Source organism: Elgaria multicarinata, chromosome 5, assembly GCF_023053635.1.
Source record: "Elgaria multicarinata webbii isolate HBS135686 ecotype San Diego chromosome 5, rElgMul1.1.pri, whole genome shotgun sequence".
Classification (NCBI taxonomy): Eukaryota; Metazoa; Chordata; class Lepidosauria; order Squamata; family Anguidae; genus Elgaria; species Elgaria multicarinata.
In genome coordinates this window covers 91,052,919-91,067,525 of record NC_086175.1, presented here as the reverse complement: position 1 = coordinate 91,067,525, position 14,607 = coordinate 91,052,919, and the positions used below count along the sequence as shown (strand labels likewise).

At 42.7% G+C, this 14,607-nt stretch overlaps 1 protein-coding gene across 2 annotated transcripts in view; it reads right to left on the bottom strand.

Moving 5' to 3' along the window:
* RCSD1 (RCSD domain containing 1) overlaps positions 1–14,607 on the bottom strand; it is a 44,066-nt gene that overhangs the window by 5,734 nt on the left and 23,725 nt on the right. Inside the window, exons 2-4 of one of the 2 annotated variants that reach the window (XM_063127606.1) lie at positions 6,366–6,470; positions 1,692–1,772; positions 143–214 (exon numbers count right to left, since the gene is read on the bottom strand). In XM_063127606.1, the coding sequence (XP_062983676.1) occupies positions 143–214; positions 1,692–1,772; positions 6,366–6,470 (258 nt within the window). Of the gene's footprint in view, positions 1–142; positions 215–1,691; positions 1,773–6,360; positions 6,471–14,607 lie in introns of those variants that run through there. The other variant, XM_063127607.1, reaches the window with a different exon arrangement.

Here is a 14,607-nt window from a genome sequence, read left to right as displayed (position 1 = left end):
TTATTGGCATCAGGATTACCCTACACCACCCCTGGGAAGGGAAAGCATGGAGCTTGAGAGTGAGGCGGTGCCAACCTGGCACCATGAAGTGTGCATAGAATGACAGCTTAAGGATTGCAGCAGATATGCAACTGCATCTTACCTGGAGTTTTTCAATCATGGGAGAGCTTTTGATCTTTACCCTTACAGGATGAGAAGTATTTGGAGATGGCTTCTGGAGAAAAAGAAATAATAGATGGTTGAAGCGGATAATTTACACATTAAGGCTGGGTGTATGCAGGATGGGAAAAGTTGAAGAAAAAAGAACTGGAAATCTAGTGGGGGAGGGGATCATTTCCCACCCCCTGCCTCCCACAACTCCAAATCACTTCTTCTAATAATGAACTCAGCTGGTGAGTGCCAACAGGATTGTAGCCAAAATGGAGCCACTGAGAAAGAAGAGGGAGGTGTCAGCATGCTCAGGGGCTTGCAGAGGTGCAAAAAACCTCTGGGTAAAAACCTGGCTTGGTGCCAGTATGCAATAGCTTTGTGCAGATATTGGGGACAGGGTCCATCACTGCTGCTGAACTGTTCCCACTACCACAGCTGATGTAATTCAGCTGGGAGTCACAGGGACTCAGGGGAATAGCAGGTTTGTTTGGGATGGGAGCTCTGATTACTTTATTTATTGCATTTCTATTTATTGCTTTTCTCTACTATTACCATGTCACTCCTCTCCCAGCTTCTGTTGGGCTGCCCAGGACTAGTGCGGTGGGGGGAAAGCCTGGCACCTGCACTTGCTGGCACCACCCTCAATGAATGCACAATGTGGGTGGGGCCAGTGTCATTCCAATGGCAGCACCATGAGTACAGGCATGCCACATGGCTCTGGAGATCTGCTTGCTACCATTGCCATTGGTGGACAGCTAACTAGCCTGCCCACAAACTATGAAGTGGCGGGGACAGGTACTGGTTGGAGCTCCATAGGTGCCACCAGGGATAGGCATTAACTGTAAGTTACTGATTGGCCCCTAAATCCCAAAGCACGCTCATTGGCCACAGAATGTTGAGCATCTGTTGAGAAAAACAAAAAAAGAGAACTGATGGGAGGAGGGGCACGGAATGGAGTATTCTGAAAGACAGTACAGCTGTCTGGAACCCTGAACAGGAGCATTCCATACTGCCACATTTTGTTGCATGTCCCACTTGTCTCTTCAGTATGCAGGGTAAACTGAGGGCAATGCCATATAATGCCACTCCTGAAGTGGAGGATCTAAGAAGCGTATTGTACACTGCCCCATGCCCACAGCTTCCTGCCTCCTTGCATGGAGCAGTTTAGTGATTAAGAATATAAGCGGTCAGACAGAAAGTTTCTATTACAAATCTTAGTTTGAAAATGAGCTACTCTCTCTCAGCCCCCTCAACTGAAATACAGAAATAATAATACTGCTCTACTTTATGTTGTTATTGTAAGGTGACTGACATGATGTATGAGCCTTTCTATGGTGGTTGTGTAATGGAACGTATAAAAAGGTAGGAAACCTCACCCCCCACCCTGGAACATAGGAAATACATCAGGGAGCACCCAAATGGATCTGATCTGCATGCCAGTTAGCCTGTCACACTAAACTTTCAACCATTCAATCTTTAATTGCTAACATCTCTTATAAAAAGAAAGGAAACAACAATTTTCTCAAAGTATTGGTACTTACTAGCTCACCATTCTGGCCCAAATCTGGTTGGAGGGGAAGGGAACATGGTGGCTTTCTCCGGGTTGGTTTAGTGGCTGGCATCTAAAAATAGAGAAACAGCTTATCAAGTGACAGAAGAGGAAGGAAGGACAGACATTCAAATAGAAACATGCAACATTAGTCCTGAGGAAGGACATACAGCAGTGATGTTTGAGGAGAGGCTATTGCTTCCTTTAGGAAAGTTCTAATAACTTCCCTGTGCTAGAATCCCAAGGCTTTGCCATTCTTTTAGAACCCACCCCCCCAAAGGGCTGATCATGATTTTGGCTTCCTTTTCTTTGTTGCTAGGAATATGCAATGTTTTCTCCTCCCAGCAGGATCATTGTGGTACTACGGAGTGCTTTGCAGTATGTGTCACAGGAATGTGTTGGATAAGTACCCTGCATGCCAACAGTGGCATGCAGACTTCAGTCTTACAGATCTACTTTATTTCATACTACAACTCTGAGATCCACCACTTGAAGCCTGGTACAAAATATAAAACAAAGGAAGTTGGGCTGTTCCATAAGAAAAATGCCAAAAACCACAGTCAGGCAATGAAAGACATATCATTGGTGGACATATGCAGGTGGACATATGCTAAGATTTAAGGGACAGGGTGCCTCTGATCACAGACTTCTCTCTCATTTTAAGTGCAGACTGCCACTCCCAATCTATGATGATGATGATGATGATGATGATGTCATCTATCAGTCTGTTTTCTCTGTCTGTCCACCAGCATTATAACACCAAGACTGTGAAACCTAGACACCTGAAATCTGCCATGCATACTAAGACACTGTAGGGGTGTGTTTTATTTTAAAAATACATTAATTAATTTTATTAATTAAAATAAGTAAGCCTACAGTAACATCTTCAACTAGTAAGGACAGACTTCCCTAACCAGGTGACTGTCTTCACAGCACTGGGTTGGCCCCAACTCCCTCATCAACCCCACACTTTCCTTCTCCTGGGGCAATGTTGGGTAATCCTGATGCCAAGGAGGGAGCGTGGAGTTTCTGGATGGCCAACCAGGTCCTGGAGCTGTCCGTGCCCTCTTCCTGGTGAAAAGTGACCAATCGTTGGTCACCTTCCACCAGGCTCTGCCCCCGGGATGACCCTGGATTGGCTGCGGAGCGACATTACATGGCAGAAGCGCAGTGTTGACAACCCTCTTCTTGAAACAGTCAGGGTAAATCCCTGAGTTTTTCAAAATGCAGCATCATGGGGAAGCTCTGCAGGGGCTGTGAACCTGTGCTTGCATTGTCTAACCGACACAGCGCAGCTCCACAGCCACCGAAGGGCATTCCCTGTGAATAGACAGCCCCCAGCACATAGCTTTGCAGTTCATACAGTTTGAAGCCAGGGGAGATTAGCAGTTCAAGTGACAAATTTTATGTTTTTCCCCTCCTCCCTTTTCTGGGGCAGCCCACCCCTCAGGGAGATGGACTGGGCATATCCCCCCCCCCAGGAGGCTGTAGGGGTGCACCATGGCAGGGGCCATGCCTAGAGGGGCCAGCAGGCATGGCTTCACTCAGATGGGGGGACACAATGTGTCCTTGCTTCACAGCTGTATAAGTTTGCTTGAAAGCTGAAGGGCCATTCCAACTTGTGTGAAGCAAGTTCCATTCCTTAATGTCAAATAAAGACTCCCAAAATGATAAAATCCTTGACCATTTCTAACCATTATGAATGGTCAGTTTATAAGTATACAGATGAGCTACTTGAGAGCAACATCAGTCAATGGAAAGAGCCACTTGAGAGCAACATTAATCAACTGAATATGCCTTGCTTAATTGTTCATAAGACATGTAAGGTTATGTTAACAAGTTTTAGAAGACTGGTTGTGCTAACCTGTAGTAGCAATAAGGCACAAAGAGAGAGGCATAGGGGCAATTTCACAAGTGGTTATAAACATCTGTAAACTGAATGAAAGAGCTACATTGATCAGATCATAGATTTACTTTAAAAGTGGCTGTTCACACTTATTGTAATGTCTAAGTTGCCATATTGCCTCAAAGACGACTAAAAGGTATTTTTTAGCATCACTTGTGAGAGCACCATTTCTTTATCATAGCTACAGCGCGATTTCAAGGGCACAATTTCTAGGGACACATGAAGTTAACAAAAAGCCACTGAGCCGTTAATGAAAACAGTCTGTTCTAATATGATTTGTCTCCCCTCCAGTGTACCATTTTTAGGAAACAAAATAAATTCAAAACATATTAAGGAAACTACAACAGTGGTTGCCTTGATTATTCAACAGCCTGGTGGTCTTTATTCCCTCAGACAAAACATGGCTGGACTACATTTTAACTTTTGCTCTATATTTCTAGAAGCCCTAATCTGGTAAAAAAATGTACAGTTTCCCCCCTTATGCTAATTGACAGGAAGAGGAGAACTGTGTTGCTGTTTGCACGTGCACCCTTAAAAAAAATGCTGGATGTGCACTCTAGCACAGGAGAGGAAAATTGCTCTACACTTTCTAAAATAGTATGATGAGATTGCGGTAGGACTAAATGCTCTCTCAGCTCAGTGATTCTTGTATGTAAGATCTGGTATGCCAAACTGGTCAAACCAACAGGACTGCTGGAGGCCTGCTTAATGTTCCTGGTAGAATGTCCAAGTACCTTTTCTTTGTTATGAAAATTGCGACCTTTTAAAACTGTGACCTTTTTTAAAAAATTTACATTTCTATATTGCCCAATAGCCGGAGCTCTCTGGGCGGTTCACAAAAATTAAAAACATTCAAACAAGAGTATAAAACCATAATATAAAATACAATATAAAAGCTCAACCAGATAAAAACAGCAGCAATGCAAAATTACAAATTTAAAACACCAAGTTAAAATTTATAGACTGTTAAAATGCTGAGAGAATAAAAAGGTCTCCACCTGGCGTCTAAAAGCATATAACATAGGGTGACCAACTGTCAGGATTTCCCCGGATTTGTCCTGGTTTTTGTTCTTTCCATAGTGTCAGGGGGGATTTTCTATCATTTTCAATAATGTCCTGGAATGACACACCTTCCCCTTTAAGGCTGCCGTTAGCATGGCAGGAGGGAATGACATGCTTTCTTGAGGCACATCATTCCCCCACCCTGAGCTCCAATTGAGGTCTTAAAGGGGAAAGTGGGTCATTCGTGGACATTATAGAAAAGGCCCGAATTGGAGTGGATGGTGGTGGTGCAGAATGAAATCCTTTCCCTTCCTCCACTCCAATCGGGTTCTTTAAGGTGGCGGGGGAATAACGTATTTTCTGCAGGACTCAGAAAGCTGCTTCCCCACACACACACTAGGTGTCCTCTTTTTTGGTTTCCCAAATATGGTCACCCTAATATAACATAGGTTATATAACGTAGCTTCCCCCAAACTGGAGTTCTCCAGATGTTTTGAACCACAACTCCTATTAGCCCCAGCCACCATGGCCACTGGTCAGAGATGACATGTAGTCCAAAACATCTGGTGGGCAGGGTACTCTGTGTAAACAAATAGAGCAGCTTGGTAGTTGCAGGTGGGTCAACCAGGGTGGATTCGTAGTAGCGGCCAGTCAACTACATGACTCAGCTGCCATTGCAAAGCCATCCAGGGGCAAACCCTGGAAACTCCCCTGAAAAAAAGTTGGCCACTTACCTCGACTTTTTTGTCTGTGGAGGTGTGTCACAGCTGATGGCACCCCTTGATTGGTTGCCATCAGCTATATAGGGAAGGAGGCGGAGCTCAGGAGAGCCCTGTGGTAAATAATAAAAAAATAAAAACGGGGAGGAGAGGAACGGGCCCTGCTGCTTCCCCCCAATTTTTAAAGTTTTTTTAAAATCTGTATCCACAAAGCTGCACAGATACAGATAATAATAATTTAAAAATGTGGGTAGGGGAAGGAATGGGCAGCCAGACGGAGGTCAAAGGGAGGAGAGGTGGTTTGGGTGCCCTGCATCCCTCTCCTTGTCCTCCTCTGGCTGCCTCGTTCCTCCCCCATTCCTTCCGGTGCTCAGCACAGCATCTGCTGCAGCAGAAAGTCCACACTCACGTTCCTTCCTATGTAGATGCTGAGAAGGAACGCAAGTGTGGGAGCCAGAGGCCTCAACCAGGGCCAGATCAGGTCAGAGCTGGGGATTTCTTGTGAAGGAGCTGGGGAGCCCCCACTCCCCATAACTTTTATGGGGAAGCAATATCAGTTGGAGTAGGTTTAAACTGTGAAACCTCCACTTATGTTCAACCTGTATATTTTTAAATGAATGCAAATATTAGAACAACAACAAAAAGTCTCCAGCGACCTCATTTAAAGGAAACTAAACCCAGGGTAAGCACTGGAGCCATTTAAATGGCACTTGGAGAATTAGGGGTGTATGTGTGTCACAATAAGAAAGAAAGAAAGCTTCCCAAATGTGCAGGAAGACTAACAAGGTGAGCTCTTGTTAAGGCATTCCCTGCACATCCACACCTATACTTTGGTGTCAATGCATTTGGCATAAAAGAAAATCTAGTTGTGGACCATGGACTTTATCGAATAACAACTCTAGAACAGAAATGCAATACAGATGCCTTTGTGTGACCCGTTGATCATGAGCATGCTGGCATTCAACATGATTTACATTTTGGTTCATGGAAGTGAATTTTAGAGAAATGCAAAACGTTTTGCAGTTGAATTGTACCTAACCTCCTTTCCAGAAAGGGGTAGTTTATCTTGGAATTTTCCTGCTAGTTGTGCCACAGATGGCGTTGTCGACTTCTCTACCACCATTTTGGTCTCTGACGGCTTGTTCTGTAGAAAGGGGGGGGGGGGAGACCAGAAACAAAATGTTTGTCAGTATATGAGAAATATGGGGTTGGGGGAGAGGCCGTTGTGACAGTAAAAACATTTATTATAAAGCAGCAGAGAGTATACAGCTGTGTGCTTGCTGATGCATGTCACTTAACCTGTTGAAGAACAAATTGCCTCTCCCCTTGTAGAACAGGATGACTTTGATAGTTTCTAGATGGCTAGCTAAATTTGAATATTTTGGAAAATAATTGTATAGAAATTTTTTTGGAGTATATGTGACTGACTTGAAGCCACATCAGCATAAAAGGGTGTAACAATTCTAATGCGTATCTAACCTGTGACCATAATCTCATTAACAAATAGGCATGGCTTGCTGTCAGGTAGTGCCACTCCTGGGACTGCTGAGCTTGGTGTGTGTGGGTGTGTGTGTGTGTGTGTGTGTGTGTGTGTGTGTGTGTGCGTGAGAGAGAGAGAGAGAGAGAGAGAGAGAGAAATTGAGGGTTCTACAACCAAAAGGGGAAATAGAAGTATTTGAATCAATAAAGAGAAGACAGAACATGAGAAGTGTCATGCTGGATCAGACCAAGGATCCATCTAGTACAGCACTCTTTTCACACAGTGGCCAACCAGCTGTTGACCAGGGACCCACAAGCAGGACATGGCGTAATAGCACCCTCCCACCCATGTTCCCCTGCAACTGGTGTTTACTGCCTCTGATACTGGAGGTAGCACATAGCTATCAGGGCTAGTAGCCATTGATAGCCTTCTCCTCCAGGTAAGGAGCAAGGAACATTTTAAAGAGATGGGTTAGGTTTTCTGTTCCTTCCCACAAACCACCTTCTCTGCCTGCCAATGTTCTCTTTCAAATGCCACCCATGCTGGCCCATTTTTCTTCAGCAGGGCTCATTTTTGGCTAAGAGGAAAATAATTTAAAACCAGTTATGGGAGGTTTCCTATCCCACTACTAATGCCACATAAGGGGGATTTTCTCTCCCCAGGGCTTCCATCACCTATGGGGAAACTGTGCCTTCACTGGGCAATCCCACCTATCAGGTTTCCTTGTTTTTCTTTTCTTTTTTTCTTTTAACAAATGCCTATATTTCAGGGCCTAAGGAACTTTCTGCCACTATTACTCAAAAGTTCTACAAGCTGGTCTTTTTCTGCTGCTACCAATCTTATATAAGAATACGATAGTGTAAGTCTTATTACTAGAGAGCTACCAGACCGATTTCCCTCATTTTTGTTTTAAACAGAAGCTTGAGCAGGGTACACATGCCAAAAATGTTTGAACTTCAAAAATGTTCAAAGGTTGAACTTCGGGCAGCTCAGGAAGGGAGAAGGGATGAGGCAAAGGGAGGTTAATGCATGTGCCCCACACTGTTGCATGTAAGTAAAATGTGGCAAAGTGGTGTAAGCTTACTCCTGTGAGCTCTTAGAGTAGTTGGCCAATGAAAGGACAGGCATGGAAAGAGGCTGAAGAAAAGTCAGTTGGTGACAGTTAGAGGAGGAGGAAGAGAAGCTGGGGAGAAAGAATTGAAAGGAGATAGAGGGAAAAGAGAGAGAGAAATCTTACATGTGTTTTTAACCTAAAACTTCAACAAAATTTCAACTTTGCCAGTTTATTTGTAGTATATATATTTTAAAAGTGTTAAGTTGTTTTATGGAAATGGGCAAGCATACTTTTATCCAATCTTTTTCAGACTACTAGCCCCCATGGTGACATAGGAATTTGCACTAATTCTCTTAGAATACTTTAAAATATCCTGGTAATTTGTTTAGGAAGCTTAAGCAAGAGATGAGCACCAACACTAGAGACAAGATTAACGATTAAACAAGTTAATTTATTAAAGGGATATTTTGTACATAAGGGAATACTAATATTTACTTTAAGTTTTTTAAAAGAATGCTTGCTGACACTTGTTAAAGCCTCAAGAGACAGAGGGCCTGTTTGCGCATAACACTAAGCCACAGTGGGTTAATTGACCACCAAACTTTGCAGAGTGTGCCAGTTGCCATTTTGATCATGCAAGTTGCGGCGAGCACTTGCCCTGTCACTTGTATCATGTAAATCCAGACAGTGTGGATTATGCCAGGGTTAAACAATCTCTGGATAACCCCAGAATAATAATAATAATAATAATAATAATAATAATAATAATAATAATAATAATAATAATATTTGTATCCCGCCTTTTGCCCAATGCTGGGCCTCAAGGCGGCCTTACAAAGTTTAGAACATACATGGGGGGGGGGGGGAGGGAAACAAAACCATAAACATTTAAAATATACAACAAAATTATAAAACCAGATTATTATAAGGGCCAGATTATTCTCCAAAGGCCTGCTGGAACAAAAAAGTTTTAACCTGCTTCTGAAAGCCCATCAAGGAGGGAGCCAGCCTAGCTTCCCCTGGGAAGAGAGTTCCAGAGCACTGGAGCAGCCACCGAGAAGGCCCTCTCCCATGTTCCTACCAAGCGCGCCTGTGAAGATGGTGGGACTGAAAGAAGGGCTTCTCCAGAAGATCTTAAAGCACGGGCAGGCTTATAAGGGAGAATATGTCCTTTCAAATAACCTGGACCCAAGCCATAGAACAACCCATGGCTTAGCATTACATGTGAACTGGCTCACTGTTGCTAATACAAGCTTTTCATGACTTCTTTTACCTCAGGCCAAATCCCCTAAACACCCAACCCAGCCAAACATAGTCACAACAGCTCTTGGGTCTTCTTCTGGCTCCCAAAGCTCCTTGTGTTGTATTTCTGGCTGCTTGGACCATTTGTTGAGGTTTAATGCCTGCTTGTGTAGCCTTCTTCTGGTAAGATCTTAGCACAGTCTCCTGGCATAATAACAAGCCACTGTTCACTACCCCCGATCTTTCAGCAGAGAAGAAATAGCTTCGTATTCAGGCCTTAGCTTTTCTCTTTCTCCTCAGCTATCTAAAACACCAGCCACCAACCAGCAGACCTTCTCCCTCTCTATCAACAGACCTCTCTTCCCTACTGGAGTTTTCACCTAATAAGAGTACTCAGACTTAGCTAATTATGCGTTGGGGGCAGGCTTTGAGCTTCAATTGAATCTGATTGATTTAGGAGGCACCTAATAAAGAAGTGTTGACTGGACTTTATGTCTCTGCCTGTTTACTGCACAGCAGGCAGCCTCATAACTCTGACAGATGTATTGAATTTCTATTTAAATTAGTTATTATTTCTAAATACGCATATATTGCATATACATTTGCACATGCACATTTTTGTGTGATGGAATGCCTCCTTTTGGGCAATGTATAAGTGGCCACTCTCAGTAGGACCCTGGACTTCAGCCCCAAAGTCTTGCCTTTACAGCACAGCAGGCATTGGAAGGGTTAAAAAAATCTTGCTCACCGATTCTCTCCCGCCAGGGTTGGGACCTTTATGTTTCCCTTAGAACTTCTATTTTCAATGGTATTGTTCTTTATGTGTGAGAAAGTGGTTTGTCCTTCAATCCCCAGGAGGCAACTAGCATGCAAATCTAAGATTAGATTAGAACAAGACAGCCTGGCCTGTGGCCTTCAGGATTGGCAGCTACAGATGCTCAATTATATTCACAAATTTCACAATTAAAAAAAATCTGGTTTAGATCCCCATTACAAAAGGGAACGGCAGTATTATTTCTGTCCTTCCCTTTTGTCACAGGAATATCAGCATGAAGAGATACAAAGCTTCTTTTACTCCTCAGAAATCATTGTGGTAGAGGCAATTAAGTAACTGTGAAGGCAAGTGTGTCCCCCACTCACCCCAAAAAGAGCAAGTTATATTACAAGCTAATGCTTGTTTGCACTAACCAAGTGAATGTATTAGTGCTGCTTCCTTCTAATATTATAAGGATCCTTCCAAGATGGAGCTTTGTCTTTTTAAGTTTTGGTCTTACACTCCACTTGCCATTTCTGAGAATTACAGCACAACCATATCTTCAAGTTACTCAATTGGGAGAGGATAGAATAATTGTTACATGTTACTCAGTATACTGCCTCTATTGCTATCAGGATTAGTAGCCATTGATAGCCTTCTCCTCCAGATATATATATATAGAGAGAGAGAGAGAGAGAGAGAGGGGGGGGGGGCAGGGAGAGGCAGGATCTATACTACTGCTTTAAAGCGCTTTATAACAGTTATAAAACGCTTTAACTGCTTTAAAGCGCTATAAAACTGTTATAAAGCGCTTTATAGTGTAGATCCGGCTGACTAGTGTAGCAAAATCCCCATGGCTGTCAGGGGCAGCAATAGGCTACAGCAGTGTGGTAATGCTGACAGAATCCTATTGCCATCAGCACAATGGGGTTGGAGAAGGGGTGTGCCAGGGAAGGAGTGAGATTTTGCTGGAATCTTATGCCCACCCACATGTCTGTTCTGCCCCCATTGCAGCATTATATTACACTTGCAAAAAAGGTGGCACACACATTCCAACAGTAGATGGCCCACATGACTGTCCCCTCCCTTCTTATCCTCAGAACTGCAATGGAGGATAGAATACAAAGGCCTAATCTACATCAAGCAGGATATTGCACTATGAAAATGGTATAAAAGCAGTATATAAAAAGCAGGAGCTCCATCACACTGGGGGTTAACACACTCCCTACCTTTGCTTCTCTGCCCGTGTTTTCATTCCTCAGTTACTTCCTCTTTCAAAAGAGGAAGTAAACAACAAGCATGAGGCAAATTGAGTCCGCTGTTCTAATGGCGCTGCTTCTGGCAGGAGAGAGCAGCAATTCCAAGTTTAAAAAACCAATGGACTTAAAGAGAGGGGTTCTTTTTGTTGCGCAAGGAAGGCCAGAAGGGGTGGAAGGCGTAAGAGAGACAGACAATGTCATGTGAGGGACCTTCAAGAAATCTGTGAATGCCCAGCGAGCATGCAATAAAACACTCATCGAATGGAGCTCTTAGTCCTATGTAGAGTAGATCTGAAATGAATGGGATGAGTAAGTCTTGACTAACTTAAATCTTATTCATTTCAATGTGTCTACTCTATGTAGAACTAACATTGGATATAACCCCATGACTATGTACACCAGCCTTCATCGACCTGGTGCCTTCCAGATGTATTGCACTACAACTCCCATTATCCCCAACCATTGACCATGCTGGTTGGGAATGATAGGAGTTGCAGTCCAACACAGCTGGAGGGCACTAAGTTGGGGAAGACTGATGTACACCAAGTGATGAAGCAGGACCATGGGATTGACCAGACTGGAGAATTGCAGATTCTCAGGAGAGTTCCAGAAAATTATATACTGGTCAGCCTAACCTCTGTCCCTGGACAATTGGAATCATTATTAGAACATATGGAAGAATAAGTCTTGCTAAGAAAGAATCAGTATGATTTCTGCAAAGGGAAGTCTTGCCTCACTAACATTTTGGATTTGTTTGTGGGTGTCCAGAACTATAAAGATCTTTGCATTGTATGAACTAGTAATTTGTGAGAAAACAGGGACCAGAGGACAGGAATAAACAGACAGTTTTCACAGTGAGGATAGCTAAATTCATAAATTATCTGCAGTTGGAATGAATAGTGAAGTGGCCAAGTTTCCAAATGCCTCTATGATTAAATCGTAAGCAGACAGAGAAGAGTTCAAAAAGGATCTCTACATATTGGATGGCTACCAACAGAATGGCAAATGAGATTACGCATAAGTGAGTGCATACTGATACATCCTGGGAATTAATAATAATAATATACCATCATAACAACATATATAGCAACTTAGTCTAAATTGGCTGTAACTACTCAAGGAAATGAATCTGCATCACTGAAATTGTTTGCTCCATGTGTTATACCAATCAAAGGCAAAAACGAGCATTAGGGATTGAAAATAGTATCATTATAGAACTCTACATTTGTAGAACACTGAGTGCAAACAGTTCTAGTTGAACCAGCTCTAAAAAGATAGCAGTGAGCTGGTTAAGGTACAGAGAAGGTTGTTTAAATGATCAGGACAGAACATTTTCTCTATCATTAAAGGCTTAAGAATTGGGATTTTAATTATGCCTGGTATGGAGAGATTGAATTCCCCATCACATCTAGGTCAATTGCACAGCTCCTGTTCCTTCTCTGTCCCACGTCACTTCCTGAAAACAGGAAGTAATTAGCCCCATTCAGTCCGGTAGGAGAGAGCAGCAACTGGACTTAATGAGGGGTTTATTTTGTGGTGCAATAATGGCCAGAAGAGGCAGAAGACGGGCGAGAGGCCGACAACGTAATGTGAGTAATTTGCGAGTGCCCAGTAACGATTGTGCATTAAAACGCTGGTCGGATGGAACTTATAGAGGTTCATCGGATGAGCATTTTATCGCACACTCGCTACTGCCCACTTACAAATGAGCATGTGTCCTAGACGCTTCCGTCTGCCTCCCCAGCGCCTCCAACTTTCTGTTCTTTTTTCCTTCACAAAATGGACCCCTTTAATCTGACTTTTTTTTTAAAAAAAAATGGAATGTGCCGTGATCTCCTGCTGTGTGCAGGAAAAAGAGTGTGATTAAAATGGCCCCTGAATGGGCCGCGTGGTCTTTGTTTACTTCCTCTTTCCCCTCCAGAAGAATGAGGAAATGCGGAGAAGAGACAGTAAGGAAAGGTGATTTCCTCCATGTGATGAAGCTCATAGGAAGGTGCCTTGTACCAGATGAGACTATTAGTTCATCTAACCTATTATTGTCTACTCTGGCTGGCAGCTCTTCAACAGAGATCTTTCTCACTGCCTATAATATGACAATTTAACTGGTTATGCCAGGAATAGAGCTGGGGATTTCTGTACACAAAGCATGTGCTTTACCACAGAGCTAAAGAGCTTCCTTGTTGAACTTCCTTTTTCAGAGGCGGTCGTGGTGTGATTGCCAGGTGCTGGCGACAGATAAGAGCAGGTGGCTCTCGCCATCATATCCTGCTCCATTTGTGAGCCACTGTTAATAAGAATTCTGGACTAGATGGATCTTTGCAATTCAAGTTGCATCATTAACTGGGTCATGTGCAAGAAACAGTTGGATCTCCTTGTTTGGTTCATTACATATATTATTTCTACCATGTTCTACAGTCACTTTCTCTTAAAAGAGGAAGTTGAAAGAATAGCTAATGTACATGTTTTCATACATATTAAGTAATGGGCTCTTTGAAATGTTTTAATCATATATTTGTATGCTTGAAAGTTAAAGGAATGCAAAATAGGGAAATGATTTGTTTGTTCTTTGTTAAGTATCCATAATAACAATAAGTGTCATTCACTTGAATTTTATATATAAATATAAATTAAATTTTTAATAATTATATTTTTACTCCCAGGAAGAGGGGCTCATGGGATATTTTTGTCTCAGGTGCCTAAATTATTTGGCCAGCCTTGGATATTAAACATCTTGACTAGTGGGGTGGGGAAGGAACATTTTTTTATCTACCTGGATTTTATGATAATTGAGTCTGTTTTTAGCCTCTGATGTTATTGCTTTGCTGTTTTTACATCGTTATTTCTTTGACTGGAAGATTAGAACGAGTACTCTACTGTTTTTTCATGTTTATTTCTTCGGCGGTGGGGGCTTCCAGGAGAAAAAGAGAGGTAGGTAGGTAGGTAGGTGAAGAAGCCATCAGGAACTGCTCCAGGTGGACTTTCCTTCTCTCAGGTCATCTACCATCAACAGCTCTGTGCAAAATATTCCAGGAGAGAGGGAGGGGGTGAGGGTAACACCAGTCACCTGCTCCTGTTCCATCTTGGCTCCTCCTGCCTCACTGGGCCATCTACCACCAGCTGCCCTGTATGAAGGCTCTTGATGAGTTTCTATGTGTTACCATTGTGATTTTATTATTTTGATGTTACTTGTAAGCACCCTTGACAGGATTTGTATCCTGACAGGCAGCATATAAATAATTGTAACACATAAATAAATATGAAAAGAAACACTAAATAATAATAAATATGACTTTTAACCATCTAATATATATGGCATGGCAGCCTTTATGACAGTATGCCATATACATAGATTAAACATATTGTATCTGCAATAAAATGCCAACTATGAGGGCAGGGAGAACAGAGCCACGTGGATGTTAATAGCTAGAGTCTTAAGTCCTGTCACACAGACAATATGTGGAATAGATTTGTTATGGTCTTAACCCTTCTTAA